This window comes from Canis lupus, chromosome 12, assembly GCF_048164855.1.
Source record: "Canis lupus baileyi chromosome 12, mCanLup2.hap1, whole genome shotgun sequence".
In the NCBI taxonomy this organism is placed as follows: Eukaryota; Metazoa; Chordata; class Mammalia; order Carnivora; family Canidae; genus Canis; species Canis lupus.
Window position 1 is genome coordinate 6,356,807 of NC_132849.1, and position 19,596 is coordinate 6,376,402.

A 19,596-nucleotide genomic window follows, 5' to 3' on the forward strand; every position below is an offset into this window, starting at 1 on the left:
TTCCCTACACTGTTTGTGTGTGGCAGATTACAATTTAACAAATTAAAGAAAAGGTGTAGCCTTTTGAGAATAGAATGAACTGCTTAGGAAGAAGTTTCTTCCACTGCCAGGGATGTTCAAACACAGGCTTGGCTGACTTTTTTTTTTAATTTTTATTATTATTATTATTTTTTATTTATGATAGTCACAGAGAGAGAGAGAGAGGCAGAGACATAGGCAGAGGGAGAAGCAGGCTCCATGCACCGGGAGCCCGATGTGGGACTCGATCCTGGGTCTCCAGGATCGTGCCCTGGGCCAAAGGCAGGCGCCAAACCGCTGTGCCACCCAGGGATCCCTCCTTGGCTGACTTCTTGATGGGAAATGATGCATTTGATCGATTATTAATCTATTTGATTTAAAGTTCTTTCCCCTGCCAAGATCAGATGAGGGGAAAATACAGTGATGGGCCTAAGACAGGATCAGCAAACTTTAAAAAAACATATTAAACTCTTTCTGGTGTATTCTGGGCAGTAGGGATAGAGGGGCATTTCAGTAGAACAATCTGCAATGTATCCAACTGCAAAGAATGCATCAGGTACCTCTTTTATTTTTATTTGAGGTGGGGGAGAGAAAGAGAGAGAGGGAGAGAGAGAGAGAAAGGGCGAGCGCAGGAGCAGGGGGGGAAGGGCAGAGGGAGATGCAGATGCCCCGCCAGGCAGGGAGCCCAATACAGGGCTCAACCTCAGGACCCCGGGATCATGACCTGAGCCAAAGGCAGACGCTAAACCAACTGAGCCACCTAGGCACCTCCTTTATTTTTCCTTCCAATCTCCTCAGATTTTCTGAGAAAGGCTCTTCTTCTGGGTCATTGTCTCTTCATGGTGCTCTCAATATAGGACTCCAGCAGGAAGATGGTTTCATCCACCTGGATCTCACTGGCATCCAACCTGAGTGAAAAAGTGAAAGCATTTGCTCAGATTGAGCATTCATTAGCATATATAAGGTTAGAGGCCATAGAGAATGGCATTGAGAGCATTACTTGGTTTGAAATGGAGAGATGGTTTGAAAGGGGAGGTGATGGCAAAGGTCTGGGAAAGAAGTGATGAGGGCCTGCATGAGGACCAAGATAAAAGGCCAGATTTGAGACACATTATTGAAGTTAAATCCATAAACTTGGTGAATAAGAGTGTGTGAGCAGGCAGTAGAAGCTGAAATGCTTTCAGAGTTTTTAAGCTTAAGAAAATAGATGGATTAAATTCTGCCAATTGAGCCGGGAAAGAAGAGAGTGAGTTTAGGTTTGCTTGGGTGAACTTGGAGGGGTGGCTGGGTATGGAGGTGGACTTGTCTGGAAGGTGTTTTGAAACATAGGTTTGAGATTCATGATGCTGACTTGTTGACGTTGCGCTTCAGGGTTTCTAGCTGCTGGCGTTCGGGGACTGTGATCATCTCCTCTATTTCTTGGAGCTGTGCATCCTCTGCACCTGTAGCCTGCATAGATGCAATGATGGCTTCTACCCTCTGAGACTTTTCTAGTAGACGCCTGTCAGACAAACACAACTCTGAGGTATGTCCCCTAGCTCTGGAGATTCTTGTACCCATCAGCCCTAAGGCATAACTCCCTCTTCTTCCACATTCCTGATCAAAGTGGATATTGCCACCATCCAAGAACAGTCTTTACAAGTTTAACTAGAAATACGACTTCACTCCAGAAACTTTTACTGCCTTTTTAAATAAATTTAACTGCAAAATTATTTCACTGGGGGTACATCAGAACAGTTTAGACTAATGTACAATTTAGGTCAACCTAAGCCAATAATTCAATGCAACTAGACTGGTTATTGTCTCTATTGTTTTCTATTTCCATATGAAATTTCCCTTAAGACTTTGACCTTGAAAAATGTAATTACTCAACTGAAAATGCTACTCACTTGTTCTCTTTGGTTTCAAATTGTCTCCTTTCTATCAAGTTGGCTATGCTCTGAGGGAAGAGAAGACAAGAAATGCACATGGTTCTATTTAAGTAGCTCTTGTACCGGCTAACTGCGTCATTAGAGTTAGACTCTTCTGTGTGGAGGAAATGGGGAGAAGGTCCAAAGAAATTACCTTGTAGCACCTGTGCAGCAACATTCGGGCAGCTGATAGGATGTTCACAGTATATAAATAGAAGGTCCTGGATGGGGCATGGTCTGGGGTTTTGGGAATTTCCTATTTGTCCACAGAAAGAAAAAGAGAAATCACACTGTTCTTCAAAAAATGGCAAGGTAAACACTTGTTCCATCCAGAGCAACTCAACCTTTCCTCTTCCCCAGTCATTCAGCATCTGTGTTTATAGCAAAATCAGCCACATGCAGAGCTTTTTCTACTTGACTGTCAGCATCCTCAGTGGGGAGGAAAGAGAAGGCAATTAACATTTACTGAGCAACCTTTTTTTTTTTTTTAAGATTTTATTTGTTTATTCATGAGAAACACACACACACACACATACACACACACACACAGAGAGAGAGAGATAGAGAGAGAGAGGCAGAGACACAGGCAGGGGGAGAAGCAGGCTCCATGCTTTGAAGCCCGACATGGGACTCAATCCTGGGTCTCCAGGATCATGCCCTGGGCCGAAGGAAGCGCTAAACCGCTGAGCCACCCAGGCTGCTCTTACTGAGCAACTCTTATGTGCCATGTAGATTGTATTTGATCTTTAGGACAAACTATTATTTTTATTACCACCACCCATCACCATTGTATTGATAAGAAAAAATGACGGTAGATAATTTGCTCAGTGTAACTGGGTCAGCAGCAGAACTGTGATTCTGTCTCCCAAATCCATTCTGTCTATTTCCTCATAGGGCATACTACCTGGCTTTGCGGACCCAATAGATGATGTTGGCAGATTTAATCTATATAATAGATTTAACACCTGGGGAAAGGACAAATCACAAGGAGTAGGAGCTAAGGAAAAAGGGAATTCTGGGGTGATTTCTTGAGGTGCCTCTATTTAACTAAGGCCACTTAAAGCTTCCCTATTCTAGGGGGATCCCTGGGTGGCACAGCGGTTTGGCGCCTGCCTTTGGCCCAGGGCGCGATCCTGGAGACCTGGGATCGAATCCCACATCGGGCTTCCGGTGCATGGAGCCTGCTTCTCCCTCTGCCTATGTCTCTGCCTCTCTCTCTCTCTCTCTCTCTCTGTGACTATCATAAATAAATAAAAATTAAAAAAAAAAAAAAAAGCTTCCCTATTCTAAAAAAAAAAAAAAAAAAAAAAAGCTTCCCTATTCTCTTCAAGTGCTTGCTAGGTCTCTGTTAATCTTTTTTTCTGTCTTAGAGCTGAAGTGAGAGTTTGTTTGAGGTTCAGGAGGTTTGCCTCAGAAGTTTCTTTCACCCTTGACCAGCTCCACTGGTTGGTGATTGTTATGCTACTGGTTACCTGGAGTGATATGAAATTTCCTGAGAGCATCTTATAAAGCATATCCTTTGCCTCCTTTGCTGGAATCATTGCAAAGTCTTCTACCTGCTTCTGCTCCAGGTGTTTCTTTTGCAAAACTAGACGGAATATTCTGGCACAACGAGACCCAAACCTGGAAAGGAATAAAGAAAGCAAATGGCATGACATAGATTAGTTTTAGCTCCTAGTCACAGATGGCAGTTGCTCTGTTTCCATGTATGGAGCCAGGACCAGAGAGAAGAACAGTGGTCAGAGATTTCTTTCACAACTCCACAGATTAATGATGGTACTGCTAATCATAAAAGAGTCACCAACTGCTGACTCATTTGAGTACCCGAGTTCCTGCATTTATAAGTAAAGGCTTTAGGAAGGCTGGTTAATTGGCACCATTGGGAGTTAAGTAGTAGAGCAGTAGTGGATGGGATCTGTAGCAGTCCAGTGGAAAAACGGGCAAGATGCACCAAGATGTATCTACATGGGGTGCTTACATAATGATTAAATTGCTTATCCAAATGAAGTGTGGAAAAATGGCCCCAACCCTGAGCAGGGTGACACTCTTACCTCTCCTGCACGACAGACTCCAGAGTGGCTGTGGCTAGGGATCCTAGAGCTTTATGCAGGTCTTCATGTAGAGGGTTAAGGTCAGTAATGTTTTGGTTTGGTCACTGTGATCTTAGTTTTATTCCTAAAACAGGGTTTTGCTTAACTAAAATTCGGTTAATTCAAAGTCCTTTTTACTTCTTTATCATCAATGTATGAGTTCAATTTTCTGACTTACTTAGTATACTAAATATTATCCAATCTTTTATTTCATAAGTCACCATTCTTCTTCTTAGTTCAGGCTGCCTGACTATAAGGAAATAACTGGTAAGGATACTGATGACATACATTCCTCCACCACTGTCGCCAGACTTTCCAACAAACTCTAGCTATTGGAAAAAACACAGAGAGAGAGAAAGAGAGAGAGTTAACTGGATGGCAAGTCCAGTGATTCTGTTTCCAAAGGAGCAAATATGGCCAAAAGTCTGTAGCAGATAGCCTTCCTATCAGCTGATGGTAGAGAAACTGTCTGAGCTGGGCTAGGTAGAAAATGAGGCTACAGAAGGATACCAGGTTTCAGTGGCAGAAATAAATTGTAAACACAGCAGGAAAAAAAGGAATACAAAACAAAACAAAAAAAACAAAACCCCAAAAAGGAAGCAAAACACTTACTGGATCATCTGCCAGTAGAGTGAGATACTGATCAAGAACTTGTTTAGAGATGTTATAGCCAACAGGCAGAGATCTGAAGATCTATGGAGCAAAAAGAGAAGGTAAAAATGGGCTTGGGAACTTAGAATTGCTGACTTTGTTGAAATATAGATGTTTAATACATAAATACATAGTAGCATTGTTTGTAAGAGTAAAAAAACTAGAAACAATCCAAATGTACAATAATAAGGAATTGATTAAAATAAAGTACAACATGGCTACTAAGTGGAACATGATGCTGTCATAAAAAATAAGATCTATATATGCTGACATGAAAAAGGTGGCTTAGATACACTGTTGTATGAAAAAGGCAATTTTAGGGGTGCCTGGGTGGCTCAGTGGTTGAGCATCTGCCTTCAGCTCAGGTCATGATCCCAGGGTTCTGAGAGCAAGTCCTGCACTGGGCTCCCAGTGGGAAGCATGCTTCTCCCTCTGCCTATGTCTCTGCCTCTCTCATGAATAAATAAATAAAATCTCTCTCTTAAAAAACAAAAAAAAACCACACACACACAAAAAAAACAACTTTAGAACAGTATGTAGAATATAATTCTTTTTTTTTTTTTTTTTTTTTGCTGAAAAAAATACATATATCTATTTAAATGTGAGACTATACATAAAAAAAAGGTCTGAATAAAGTTAGGTATCAAACTATTAACAAGAATCCCTGTGGCTGGGATCACATGAAACTATATACATATTTATTTATTAAACTTTTTTTTTAAGATTTTATTTATTTATTCATGAGAGACACAGAGAGATAGAGAGGCAGAGACACAGGCAGAGGGAGAAGCAGGCTCCATGTAGGGAGCCCGATGTGGGACTCGATCCCGGGACTCCAGGATCACGCCCTGAGCAGAAGGCAGATGCTTAACCGCTAAGCCACCCAGGTGTCCTAACTATATATATATATATTTAAACTGAGGTATGTTACATATAATAACAAGCCCAGATTTTAGAGGTTCAGTTTGATGAGTGTTGACAATTATGTATATCCCTGTAACTACCACCCACAATAAGATATAGAACTTGAACGCCATTTCTAAAAATATAGGGGGCTACAACTTGAAAAAATTATACATTTCTATTGTTTGAATAGAAGTCACATAATTACTGTATTGAAAGAAAAAAAACCTGAAATTTTTGTTATAAGTTTAAAATTTTAAAAATAATATGAACTGAAAATATAACTATAATATGGATAAATATAATTATGAAATAGAATATAAATAAAATGTATTTGGTACATTAAATATTTATATTTTAAGAAACAGATATACTAAAAACAAATTTAAGATACATAAAACTAGTATACTGAACAAAAGCAATACAAGAAGCCAAATGATGTTCTGAGTACCAACAAAGGTTCTCAGATTCCAGATAGTGGATTCTTAGAACAACTGGGAATAGCTGTACTTTGGCTAGGAGAATGGTTTAGGTTTTTTAAGGATGGATCCCCAGAGACCAATATTTCAGTACCTAACACTTGAAGAGAATCCCTGTCCCACCTCAAACAATAAAAACTCTTTCAAAGGCTCAGATCTCAACCTAATCCCAGGCTCTGTGTATAAGAATCATCACATCCGCAGTCTGCTAGAAAAGTAGTACAAGAACATGAAGATCACCTCATTGGAAGACAACGGCTGGGTGAAGGGGGCAGTAGAGGGAGTAGTAATCTCACTCATCCGAAGCATAGTCCGCACGATCTCACTGCTGGTCTGGGTTTGAAAAGTGAACTACAATTCAGAATTCACTCCACTGTGCTGACTCTGGCTATATGCCAATGGCTACATCTGGCAAATAAGTGAATGCTCCTGATTTGGGACACCGTCCCACCCACTTAGATACCACCTGGTCCATCCTGTTGGCAACTGCACTGACAATGGCTTGGTCACGGAAGTGCTGATGGAATCTGTCAAGGTTGGCCTGCCAATAAATCCCATCATCTGGAATGGGCTGAGGAGGAGAAAAGGATTAGAGAGAAACATTTAGATACCGTGAATATGGGGAAGAGTTTTCTGGCGAGGAGCTTGGATTTAACTGTTCACTATTTTTTTTCCTATTCAGTAGCAACCACGTGGGGTGGAAAAAAAAAATCATTCAATCATGTGGATCAGGGCCTTGATGAGACAAATTTACAATACCCAATTCAGATTCTCTAAACTCACCTCTATTTATTTATTTATTTATTTATTTATTCATTCATTCATTCATTCATGAGAGACACAGAGAGAGAGGCAGAGATGTAGACAGAGGGAGAAGCAGGCTCCATGCAGGGAGCCTGATGCAGGACTCAATCCCAGAACTCCAGAATCATGCCCTGAGCCAAAGGCAGCCGCTCAACCACTGAGCCACCCAGGCATCCCTTAAACTCACCTCTGAATTTACCTAATCTTTCTCTATCTGAACTCTTCTCCAGTATCCTTAAATTTTCTATTTACCCCTCTCTTCCCACTCTCAGCACATGACCTTGCCTCTTATTTCAGAGAGAAAACAGAAGGCCCTTTTTTGGCATAAGATCTGACCTCTGTTTAATGATGAAGCCTCAGAAAGGAGAAAGTAATGGAGTTTACACTTTGTTAGTTCATTCTTGGTCAATATTGAATGAAGTTCATAATCCTACTAATCCTACTACGTTTTTTTTTTTTATAAATCTTTTTTTTTAAATGTTTATTTATTTATTTATGATAGTCACACACACACAGAGAGAGAGAGAGAAAGAGAGAGAGAGGCAGAGACATAGGCAGAGGGAAAAGCAGGCTCCATGCACCCGGAGCCCGACGTGGGATTGGATCCTGGGTCTCCAGGATCACGCCGTGGGCCAAAGGCAGGCGCTAAACCGCTGCGCCACCCAGGGATCCCTAATCCTACTACTTCTCAATCAAGGACCTTGTAAATCTCTTGGGGCCTGTTACCTTTGTTATCTTTCTGCCTTGCCTTAGGGTGAGGACCCCTAAGCCCCATTACCTCTTTGTTATCTGTGTTGTGTTTTGGTCTCTTGGCCTTGGGCTCCCCAGCAGCATCTTCATCAGATGATCTTCTCCTTTTACCTTTCCCTGATAAATAAAACAGGCAAACAGTTATGCTACATCTCATATGAAGACAGGAAATCACTGAATCTGAGAGCAGGTTTCCCTCTATCCCAAGACATCTCCAGCTGCCTCTAGGTTAAAGTGGCTGGGGAGGCTGAGGAGCTCCAAGAAATTCGAAGTAATGATGAAGTCATTTGAAGCTCAACATATTCAAAAAAGAAAGTTCTAATCTTTCTACCTCAAACTGTTCCTGTTCCAAACGCTTCCTTTCAGTGAGTAGGACCATTCATCCTCCCCCCACATGCAAGTCAGACACACAAATGTCATTTAGTACCTCTGTCTCCTTTACCCTTTCTGTATCTAATTTTTCACTGGGTTTGTCTACATTTTACCTTTGCCCTATCCTATCTACAAGCAGGAAAATCTTTTAAAAATGCAAATTAGATCATGTCACTTCCTTTAAATCCTTTAGTAGTTTTCCTTTGCTCTTAGGATAAAGAACAGATGCTGTCTGTATAACGTCTTGCATGATCTAGCCCCTATCTTTCTATCCTCATCTCATGGCTCTCTTTGCTCACCATGCCTTAATTACACTGACCCATCTTTTACTTCCTCAAATATCCTATTTTTTTCTCATTGTACACTATTCCTTTTGTAAAAATATTTATCCTCTGTACTCCTTCATACATTACCTCACTGGTTAGTTCCTGCTTCTGTTTCAAATCTTAGCTCAACTGCTACTTTCTCAGAGAAGCATGTGCTCTAAACCCTGAAAAATTTGGTTCCCTGTTACATATTTTCATAACATCTCATACTTTTCATTCATAGTACTAATCAGTTTCTTAGTTATACATCTATCTGATTATTTGAGTAATGTAACTCAAGTCTTTTTTACATTAGTCTTAAGCCCCAAAAGGTCAGGGACTTGTTTTTTCATTTTACACCACAGTATCTGGCATAGAGTAAATATTTGGTAACTGCTTGATCGATTCATTCACTAATTTAACAATCTTTGAAGAAGAATCCACAACCAGGGCAAATCATAGTTTCAGGGGTCAAAATTCCTTACCGATCAAGCTCAGTTTTGGAACCAGGTACATGTCCTTTTCACTGATCACAAGAATGGGGGCAGGTTGCAGTGGCCCTGGGTCTGAATTCTCAGTGGCAGGCACCCAGGGGCAACGCTGTACAAAGTGTGTGTCTGCTAGTCGCACAAATGTGTTTGATACCTCAGCATAGTCCATGGTCTTGCCATCTGTACAACAGGATGAAAGTGGCAGATGAGATTGCCTAAGTTAGCTGAAGTTCCAGTCCTGCAGCCAGCCAATCTATGCTTTTGCTAACAGCTATGAGTACAGTACTAACCCTCCATAGTCTCTGTGAGCCGGTCTGCCACTTTCTTCACAACAGCTGACATTGTCATTTTGCCATTCAATAGCAGCTCCTCAACAATGAGTTCTCCGGTGTCACTGTACAGTGTTTTGGCAGTATAGATGTACCGGGGATACCTAAGCATTCGCAATACGCGGCTGCACTGGGCTTCATACTCCACTACACCACGTTTGTGCACTTGATATATCACCAGGTTATGTTGGATAAGCACACAGAGGGCTTTTTTTACCTAGATAGGACGCAAAAGAAAGAAAGAAAAGATCTGAAGTCATAGCTCATTTTTGTTGCCAATTTTTGTCTAATAATTTACTAAGAGCTGGCTAAGGATCTCTGTGCTTCTTCCCTCCCTCCATTTGGATAAGCTATTGAGAATCACATGTCAAGGGGCACCTGGTGGCTCAGAGATTGAGCGTCTGCCTTTGGCTGGGTTGTGATCCCTGGGTCTTGGTATTGAGTCCCTTATGGGGCCCCCTGCTCAGCGGGGAGCCTGCTTCTCCGTCTCCCACTCCCCCTGCTTGTGCTTTCTGTCAAATAAATAAAATCTTAAAAAAAAAAAAAAAGAATCACATGTGAATGGAAGAAAACAGTAAGATTCCTCCCTCTGACACTCATTTCCTCTGATCATTCAAAGTATAATGTGGGGCACCTGGGTGGTTCAGTTGGTTAAGCATCTGACTCTTGATTTCAGCTCAGGTCATGATCTCAGGGTTTTGACATAGAGCCCCTACATCAAGACAAAGGCTGAGGGTGGAGCCTGCTTCAGATTCTTTCTCACCCTAGCCGGAATATGTGTGTGTGTGCACAGCTTCTCTCTAAAAACAAAACAAAAAAACCTTTCGAAGTACAATGTACTTCCCCTCCGTTATTCTTATTCCTTAAAGGTAGCACTGAGATTAATAGACTTATTATGAATAAGCAAGGTGTAGCATATTAGGAGCAAAGATTTGCCTAAGAAGCCATGATGAACCAGGAATACCTTGAGAGCAGAACCTTGAGGCCTACATCTTATCCCCCCCTCATTCCCCAAATAACACTGTTCTGATCCTAGGGCAGACTTTCTCTCTTTTTTTGTTTTGTGGGGTGGGGAGGAATAATATTTAAAGGTAGATAAAGAATGAAAGCAAATTAATGCCGTCCACACATACCTGATCCAGTGATGTTCCTGTGTCATGGGCAATTACTCTTAGTGGCTGGCTGCCAGTCCTGATTAGGTGGACTCCAATTTTTTCTACAATCTCTCCAAAATGCTCTTGTAGCAACAAAGAGCAAAGTTTAATTTCTGCTTGAGTCATTGTACTGAGAAGTCTCAGAGCTAGAGGGAAAAAGGCCATATGATGGATAGTTTTCCTCTTTTGTTGGAAGTAGAGCTGCTGAGTGCAAATTCGTGTACTTTCTAGATGGCAATTTTAACAGTATATCTTTAAAAATTTTCATTTTAGATACTGTCTCAAGAAAATAAAAGTCACTGTAATTTCCCTTATTATACTGATATGCTGGAAACAACTGAATGTCTAACAATAGGAATTAACTCAATAAATGATGGCATACCCATACAATGGAATACTAGCCACCATTTAAAACAAAGTATAATACATATGAACATAGAAAATTGTTCCTTAAGTGAAAGAAGCAGGTCACAAAGCAAAACGTAGAGGACAATTAAATCATAATGAAAAACAAACAAACAAAACCGCAAGAAAAATGCATAGAAAAAAAGACTGGAGGACTATATGTCAAATTTACTTTAATGGGATTATGAGTGATTCTAATTTTCTTTAAAAGTTGGGTGTAGATGATTTTGCGATGTCACGGACTTTAGATTCAATACTCCATTGCTTGGAAGAATTAAGGCCACTGTTCACGGCCGTTGGGAATGAACAGGTAGTGTCACCTCAGTCCATAAAGGAAATGACAACTTAGAAGAAGAAAAGGAGGCAAAGGAAAGCTTCTCAACTGGGTGTTTCAAACAGGAGATGAAGTATGTTGTCTGAAAGGCAGTATTTAATTCTGAAATTTCTACTCCTTGAGAAAGTAAACATACACAGAAACAGACACAGCTGACCCTAAAGTATAATTACTTATTATCCCAAGGGCTACCAAGCATCGAGTTGTTCAGTTAGTCTCCCAAATCCCCAGAGGCCAAGTCTCCGCCTCTCAGCTCTATATTCCCATCCGCATGTGCTTGGGGAAGCATCCCGGACCCTGTCCCATCCTGCAACAGGACTTCCAGGGAGCCTACTTAGCTCCCGGCTCTTCACTCCCTTCACGCAGGTCCCCGTTCCAGACTCGGTCCCCTGGTCCACAGACAGGGCCGCTTCGTCAGGGGAGCATTTCCCACTAACCTCGGGGTCAACGCAATCTAACAATGCGGCTTCTTGCGGGTCCCACCGGCCGCCGGGGCAGAGGGGGAGCCCACGGCCCTCCCTCGCAGGCGGACGGGCAGCCAGGAGGAGGGAAAGGGGAACCACGCGTGCCGCTCTACCCCGGAGTTTCGGTGGTTTCCGGTGACGCTCTTTCTTTCCTCTCGCTGGAAAGCTGGAGGACCGGCGAGCCGCTGTCTGAGGAGCCGGCGGGCAGGCTGCGGCGGGCGGACTCTCCTTCCTGCGCCTCTTTGGTGCCGGGAGGCGGGCCGCGGGGTCGCCGTCCGCGCCGCCGGCTCGCTGGGCCCGGCCGACTCACGTGACCGACGCGGCCTCCGGCGGCCCGCCGCACTTAGGAAGCGGCGGCGGCCGAGGCGACGACCGCAGCCCGGAGGTAGCGGCCTGGCGGGGGACGGGCCGCTGCCCTCTCGGACGGCCGCGGCGGAAGAGAAAGATGGCGGAGGCCTCCGCGGCTGGCGCGGGCGCAGGCGCCGCTGTCGCCGCGCACCGGTTTTTCTGCCACTTTTGCAAGGGCGAGGTCAGCCCCAAACTACCGGTAAGAGCCCCGTGGCCCCTGCGCTTGGGCATCCGCGGGGATCCTTCGCCCCGCAGTCCCCGAAGGGGTCTTCAACGCCCCGCACAGCCCGGATTTTTCTGACACCAGCCTTCCAAATGCCCGCTGCCCGCTGTTTTCTGGTCTCCGGCCCCAAATCCTGGGCGTCCCGGCCCTGGCTCCAGAGCTCCCGCCCAGCCCTTTTCCCCTTCGGATGTTCCACCTGCCCCTCGCTCCCACCCGGCCCTTCACCTGCGTCGCTTCATCTTTTTTTCCTCTCGCAGCAAGTTCTGACAACTCTCCCCTTAGTTTTCTTTCACTCCTTCTTACCTTGTCTCTATCCCACAATGACCTCTCTTTCCCCCCTCTCGATATCTTCTGCACTTCTCACCTTCCTCTACGGCCTTTTTCACTTTTAATCGGACACCCCCGCCCCCCAATCCCCAGGGGAGCCAAATAGCGGATTGCTGAGGGTTGTCCCTGTTCGCTTGTCTCTAGGGAAGGAAGGAAGAAAGCGCGGAGAGAGAGAGGGTTGGAAGGTAACTGTGGGGAGGTGAGGATTTTGCTCCTCAGTGGTTTCCAGGGTTCTTGTGAAAGTGAAAACAAGTGTGCTAATGACTTGCAGACTGCCTTGTCCGTCCTATCACTATTGAAGGAAATGGCTTTAGGAAGAAGTCAGGACATGTTGTCCTGCTGCCCGTGTTTTAGCATCACCTCCCTTCCCCGCCCCGTTCCCCGATTCTGTCTCTTCACTTAATAAAAAGACCCATGATAGAATGCTGGGGACTGGCTCCTCTGACATAAGATTGGTTTTCACCAGTTTCTGCCAGATTGTCTGTTAGCCCCTGGAGAGTGGTGCAATCGTTGTGAAGAATGTGCTTCTACAGCAGGCTAGCCAGCTACAACCCTCCAAACCCAGCTCTTGTGTGTTGGGTTATAAGCTACTACAGGGAGACCCACAAGAGTGAATGTAGACTCTACCCTTGGCCAGCCATCTTTAGAATTAGTTATGGTTGTTCTTTTTCTTGGAACTATCCAGCCTCAGCCTTAAGACAGGGGGGCTATATAACAACCCACCTCTGTATTTACTGTGTCTCAGATACAGCCTGTGAGAAATCCTACTAAATGTGTCTGCATGCATGTCTTAGTTTTTTTTTTTTTTAATTTTTATTTATTTATGATAGTCACAGAGAGAGAGAGAGAGAGAGAGGCAGAGACATAGGCAGAGGGAGAAGCAGGCTCCATGCACCGGGAGCCCGACGTGGGACTCGATCCTGGGTCTCCAGGATCGCGCCCTGGGCCAAAGGCAGGCGCCAAACCGCTGCGCCACCCAGGGATCCCTGTCTTAGTTTCTAGAAACACAAATGGAGTCTAGTGAATACATGCCTCAATGGTATTTTAGCTTCTTCACCAAAAGTTGTGCTTTTTCATGCTTTTAGGGCATTTTCTTTCCATTTGCCCCACCCCATCCAGGGTAGTTTCATCTATGTGCTATGTTACTTTTGCCTGCTGGTTCAGCTCTGTGTGTGTGCAGGTTTTTTTGCCATGTTTCAGTGCTAAGAAGAGCAGGTGCCTTGGTGTCTTGTTTTTTGTTTTTTTGTTTGTTTGTTTTTGTTTTTTCTTTTGCTAGTGGACAGTAGAGCCTCCAGAACTCTCTTTAACCACAGAGAGGAGGGTCTTGAATTCAGCCAGTACTTGTGTAACTAGTGACATGCTGAATGTGATGCCCTGTTGAACATTGCAGTCTTCTGATCTTTAAGTGCTATTCACTTTGCCTTTAAAAATAAGTCTAACTTTTCACAACTTATTATATCTTCTTAACATCTCAAGTCCCCACTTCGTGCTCTTGAAAAGGGATAGTTTGAAAGATGTGGTAGGAGTTTTTTATAAGCCTTAGTTTAATGCCCAGAGAAGTTCTTTTTTTTTTTTAAAGATTTTATTTATTTATTCATGAGAGACACAGAGAGAGGCAGAGACATAGGCAGAGGGAGAAGCAGGCTCCATGCAGGGATCCCAATGTGGACTCCATCCCCTGCCTTGGGATCACACCCTGAGCCGAAGGCAGACGCTTAACCACTGAGCCACCCAGGCATCCCAAGAGAAGTTCTTGATCTTTTTAGTATTGTTTATTATCTGTCATACCTGATGTCTAAGTTGAATACTGCATACATACAAGGTTCTCATCTGAAGGTCCTGGAGACAATACCAAGGAATATATGGTTTCTGCCCTCAAGGACCTCATAATTATGTCGGAAAGACAAGACAAACATGGAAAAAGAAACAATATACATGAATAGGGTGGATATAGTATGTGGTTAAGAGTTTAGTGAGAGAGGGATACGGTAGCATTGGTGATGTGCAGGGAAGAAGTTACAGTTCAGATAGGATTTAAATTGAGTTTTGAAGGATAGGTAGAATTCAAATTGAGAATAGCACAGACTGCTGTAGAAAAGAGTAAATTGAGGGAGAAGGAGGAAATATTTAGTAAAATCATTGTTGTCATGCATTTTTAGGAAAAGGTGCAATGAGGTCAAGATTATAATTTTGATTCATATATGAGCCAGTGAGTTTCATGTTTCATGGCCATTTCTAGATCCTTAAGCCTAAGCTGTCACCTTGAACATGTTCGTTGTAAGAATGATCAGGTCAGTAAGTATCTGGTTCAGGACAAATCTGACTGCTATTGAAAAACCAACTCAAACCCTGGAAAGTCAGTAATATGATTTTCATACATATAGGAAAATGTTGAAAGTTTTATGAAAGTAATTTATGTGAACTTGAGATTCCTTCACTATAAGTTCTCAGTGTACAGTAGGCATTCATTGTTTCTTGAATTGGACAAATGTTATGGGAAACCAGATGTCTTTTTGAGGGTAGCCAACCCAGGTTATCTGGAATTAATTTTTCTTTGTTTTGATTTAATTTGCATCTCAAAAGGGTGCTTACTCTTGTGCTAGTTGGATCACAAGAACTCTGAACACCAGAGGTGGAGTATTGAGTTTTACTGTCAGCTTTTAATGAGCTTTTGCTAGGTGGGTTTCTTGACTCCGTCAGTGGAAAGGACTGCTTCCTTCAGAGCCATCTCATCTTTTACCAGTTTATTCCCCCATAGAATCATAGTGCTGTTCACTGGGATTAAGATGCAAGGTTTTGGAACTCTTATTTCTTCCTCAATTCTAGTGTATAGCCCTTCTTGATATGTTTGGAAGTGTGTGCAGGCAATAGCAATAGCTTACCCAGTGGTTCAGCCCTGAAACTCTCCTTAGGTTGCTGTTTATTGTTTTTCTTGTCAGTACTACTCTGAAAGATTTACAGGCCCAACTAACCTTAATGTCTGTATTAAAAAAAATAATTTTGGTTATAACTTCTGAGAGAGAGTACACCTAATGCTATGTAGATTAAGCCAAATTCAGTTGAATTAATTTGGTGAAGTAACACGTCTTACTGCTAAATCCTGATCCATCCATTTTAACTTTGTGTGTCTTTGGTTTGGATCCTCCTAGATAAGAGAACAAGAGAGTCATTAGAATAAAGATACAAAGAAATGAGAAATCAAGCAAGAAGAGAATTTTAGAATGAAAATATATTTAGTGGTACTGTTACCATTACTGTTATCATTAGACCTCAAAAAAGAATCTGTTGGGCACATGGGTGGCTTAGTTGGTTAATCATCTACCTTTGGCTCAGGCCATGATCCTAGGGGTCCTGGGATGGAGTCCTGTGTTGGGCTCCCTACTCAGCCAGGGAGTCTACCTCTCCCCTGCCTCCAATTAAAAAAAAAAGAAAAAGAAAAAAAAAAAAGACTCTCTATTCTAGAAGTAACTATTGATTAGGAATTTCTTTCTCTTATTGAAAAGTATTTTCCTATTTACAGTGAAAATAATTTTAGTAAAGAGAATTTGACTTATTACATGCTTTATTTTATTTTATTTTTTTTAAGATTTTATTTATTTATTCATGAGAGACACAGAGAGAGAGAGAGGCAGATACACAGGCAGAGGGAGAAGCAGGCTCCATGCAGGGAGCCTGATGTGGGACTTGATCCCGGGACTCCAGGATCACGCCCTGGACTGAAGGTGGCGCTTAAACCGCTGAGCCACCGGGGCTGCCCTATTACATGCTTTAAAACCCTTAGGATTTCAGTTTACATATGATTGGGTAAATGGCATTGTGTATTTTTGGGTAACTTAAAATTATTTTCAAAACACAGCAGAATCTTCTACCTCACTTGACTGTCCTATTGTGAGATAATGTGAAGCCCAAACTGATGGAGATACTATGCTATGTATTAAGGGATGACCATAGAAGGTTGTGTCATGGAATGTAAAGGTGTCATTCCATCCCCACACTACCCTGCCCCCCTTTTAAATCAAGGACAGAGAATATTACCTGAGATTGTATCTGGTAGAGTATTCATTAAATGGGTGAGAAAATCATGTGCAGAGTAAACTACTTTTGATATTGATGAGACTAGGGTGATTCCTAAGTATTTTATGGAGATCAGAGTATCCAGATCCAGACCAGAGACAAGTCTAATTAAGGACTGCCAGGGTGTTAACTCTGAGACTCTGCCCAAAGGAACTAATAAGCTTCTCTCACATCTCCTTATTCTATCACCTTTGATTTAATAAAATGTCATCCTTGTCAGTGAGTAACGTCATTGGCTTTGGTTCTTTACCAGGTGCGGTGCTGTACAAGTGATGATCATTGTGTTCTGCTTGTAATGACTAATACAGGAAGACTTCCTCTTTTTAAAAAGATATTTTATTTGTTTATTTATTTTAAAGAGAGAGAAAGTGTTTGTGTGCTTGCAAATGGGTGGAGGGGCAGAGGGAGAGACAGAGAATCTCAATGAGGAGCCTGAGGAGGAGCTGGATCTTAAGACCCTGAGATTATGACCTGAGCCAAACCCAAGAGTCAGATGCTTAACCAGCTGAGCCATGCAGGTACCCCAAATCTGGGAAAACTCTCTACCTCATAATAAGAGTAGCTAAAAATTACATTTTTTAAATTAAACTTTTTTTTTTTTGAAGTACTTAAAAAATATTTATTTATTCATGAGAGACAGAGAAAAAGGGGCAGAGACCTAGGCAGAGGGAGAAGCAGGCTCCTTACAGGGAGCCTGGCATGTGGGACTCAATCCTGGGACTCCAGGATCATACCCTGGGCCAAAGGCAGACGCTTAACTGCTGAGCCACCCAGACTTCCCTTGAAGTACATTTCTTAAAGACTTTGTGACTCTTAAAACTGTAAGCTCACTGACCTCACTTTTTAATTGCATGATTCATAGAAAGATCACAGAGCAGTGTCCAACTAATGTTAGTAGTGTTATTGAACTTGGGGGGAGGAATTTAGTGATTTGAGCTGGACGGGAGAAGTTTTAATTATTCGATATCTTATATTCTGCTATTTGTGACTCCCCAGCTAAAAAGTCTGCTTGATTATCTAGCATCTCTCTGGTACTGTGTAGCAGTTGCTTATTAAATATTGCTTGAATGATATGACAAGTTGGATATCCAGTAGTTATATTTAAAAGTAGTGGCTTTTTAGTGTTGTGAGATCTTTATCAAATTGGTTCCAGTGGCACAAAATATAGATACTACCATGTGAAGTTTGAGTATATAGTGTTGGGCAGCCCCGGTGGCGCCGTGGTTTAGCGCCACCTGCCGCCTGGGGTGTGATCGTGGAGACCTGGGATCGAGTCCCACGTAGGGCTTCCGGTATGGAGCCTGCTTCTCCCTCTGCCTGTGTCTCTGCCCGCCCCCCTCTCTGTCTCTATGAGTGAGTAACTTGACAAGATAAAAGCCATATTTAAAAAAAAAAAAAAAAGAATATGTAGTGTCGGTAAATATATTCCCTGCCAGGATCTAGAAATAAGAAGTATATATTCTTTTTTAAAAACTATTATTATTTTTTTAAGATTTTATTTATTTATTCATGAGAGACACAGAGAGAGAGAGGCAGAGACACAGGCAGAGGGAGAAGCAGGCTCCATGCAGGGAGCCTGATGTGGGACTCGATCTCGGGACTCCAGGATCACACCCTGGGCTGAAGGTGGCGCTAAACTGCCGAGCCACCCGGGCTGCCCAGAAGTATATATTCTTATAAGTAGAAGAGTGAAGTGATTCTGGCCTTGAAATTCTGAGCAGCCTGGGTGGCTCGGCGGTTTAGCGCCGCCTTCGGCCCAGGGCGTGGTCCTGGAGATCCAGAATCGAGTCCCACGTCGGGCTCCCTGCATGGAGCCTGCTTCTCCCTCTGCCTGTGTCTCTGCCTCTCTCTCTCTCTCTCTCTCTCTCTCTCTCTCTCTCTCTCTCTCTCTGTGTCTCTCATGAATAAATAAATAAAATCTTAAAAAATATTACTGATATATAAATATGTATATATTGGGGAAATCTGGGATTTTTTCAGTATGAGGAAGAACAAAAATTTTAAACTCACTACAGATAAAACCCCTTGTACTTTTTTTGGGAAGTACCAACTGGAATCTAACACTTTGTGTTTCTTTATGTTTACTTGGCTTTTTATGACCTTTACGTACATTCAGGGAGAAAATGCTAAGGTCTTTCAGACAGTCATCTTATTAGGAGAGGAAAGAAGATGCGGATTGCTTCTCATTCTCTATAGTCAAATTAGAAGAGGTCTAAGAATAAGCCTGTGGATGCTGACTTCTTTTTCATCTTTTCACAGCTTATTAATGAGCAATGAAGGAGATAGCATAAAGCAGTGGTTCTCAACTGGAATCAATTTTCTCCCCAGGAGAACTTTTGGTAATGTCTGTAGTCATTTTTGGTTGTCACAATTGCAAGGAAGGGGAGAGTTGTCCTGGCATTTAGTAGATAGGGGCCAGGGATGCTGCTCACATGCTACATTGCACAGGACACCCCCCTACAGCAAAGAATTATTGGGCCCCAAACAGTAATAGGGGTGAGGTTGAAGAACCCTGGTATAGCAGGATAAAGAGATTGTCCTCTTGTGTCCATGGTGTGTAAAGCTTTGTTCTAATGTAGCTTTGATTTCTAATTTTGGGATCCTAGGATAATTTTCAGTTAAGATAATTGAGACCATATAATTTTAGCCAAAGCCCTGATGGGAGGGATTATTTAGAACAGTAGTTAGTGGCTGCTGTTCCATTATAGCTGTATCTTTTAGGGTCACTTTCTCCCCTTGTGGTTACTGAGCCCAGAGGAATTGGATCACTCCTCTCAAGTTACACATTGTAGGGCAACTTCTAAAAGAAAAGTATCCAAATTTTTTGTCAGTTGAGAATTAATTGAGGTAATAACACCGCTTGTAACTTAGTAAGGCTTCTGGAAGTTCCAGTTTGAAAACAAAGCAAAAAGCAGACACATGCTAACTTTTAGTTTCTTTATAGTTCATCTTAGCATTAATCAGATTTTATTTCTCTTATAGCTCTTTTGGAAGTTTCATGAGCTCAGGAGATTTTGTGTTTAAACTTTTAGTTTCTTTAAACTCTTAGGCTGAGAGGGTGAATCGAATTATCAATTCTTTTTTTTAATTTTTAATTTTTATTGTTTTTTATTTATGATAGTCACACAGAGAGAGAGAGAGAGAGAGAGAGGGTGGGGGGCAAAG

At 42.4% G+C, this 19,596-nt stretch overlaps 2 protein-coding genes across 7 annotated transcripts in view; one reads left to right on the plus strand and one right to left on the minus strand.

The window, feature by feature from the left end:
• Nucleotides 1-566: 566 nt before the first annotated feature.
• Nucleotides 567-12,453, minus strand: POLR3C (RNA polymerase III subunit C). Of its 4 annotated transcripts, none has more exons than XM_072769429.1 (15): nucleotides 12,334-12,453; nucleotides 10,236-10,402; nucleotides 9,064-9,319; nucleotides 8,768-8,953; nucleotides 7,634-7,722; nucleotides 6,518-6,622; nucleotides 6,292-6,384; nucleotides 4,631-4,711; nucleotides 4,296-4,347; nucleotides 3,980-4,040; nucleotides 3,401-3,551; nucleotides 2,083-2,184; nucleotides 1,908-1,957; nucleotides 1,370-1,519; nucleotides 567-926 (listed from the first exon to the last, which is right to left on the minus strand). In XM_072769429.1, the coding sequence occupies exons 2-15, from the start codon at nucleotides 10,380-10,382 to the stop codon at nucleotides 845-847; spliced, it is 1,605 nt and encodes a 534-aa protein (XP_072625530.1). In that variant the 5' UTR covers nucleotides 10,383-10,402; nucleotides 12,334-12,453; the 3' UTR covers nucleotides 567-844. The 4 variants fall into 4 exon arrangements, with proteins under 4 accessions (XP_072625530.1, XP_072625529.1, XP_072625531.1 ...); XM_072769428.1 differs by lacking the exon at nucleotides 12,334-12,453 and adding an exon at nucleotides 11,433-11,596; XM_072769430.1 differs by lacking the exons at nucleotides 6,292-6,384; nucleotides 12,334-12,453 and adding an exon at nucleotides 11,433-11,596.
• RNF115 (ring finger protein 115) overlaps nucleotides 1,395-19,596 on the plus strand; it is a 74,623-nt gene continuing 56,421 nt past the window's right edge. For 2 of the 3 annotated variants that reach the window (XM_072769465.1, XM_072769464.1), the window contains exon 1: nucleotides 11,662-12,006. Coding sequence is in view for 1 of the 3 variants with exons in the window: in XM_072769464.1 (XP_072625565.1) it covers nucleotides 11,905-12,006 (102 nt within the window). In the remaining 2 variants the exon portion in view is untranslated. Of the gene's footprint in view, nucleotides 1,544-11,661; nucleotides 12,007-19,596 lie in introns of those variants that run through there. The other variant, XM_072769466.1, reaches the window with a different exon arrangement.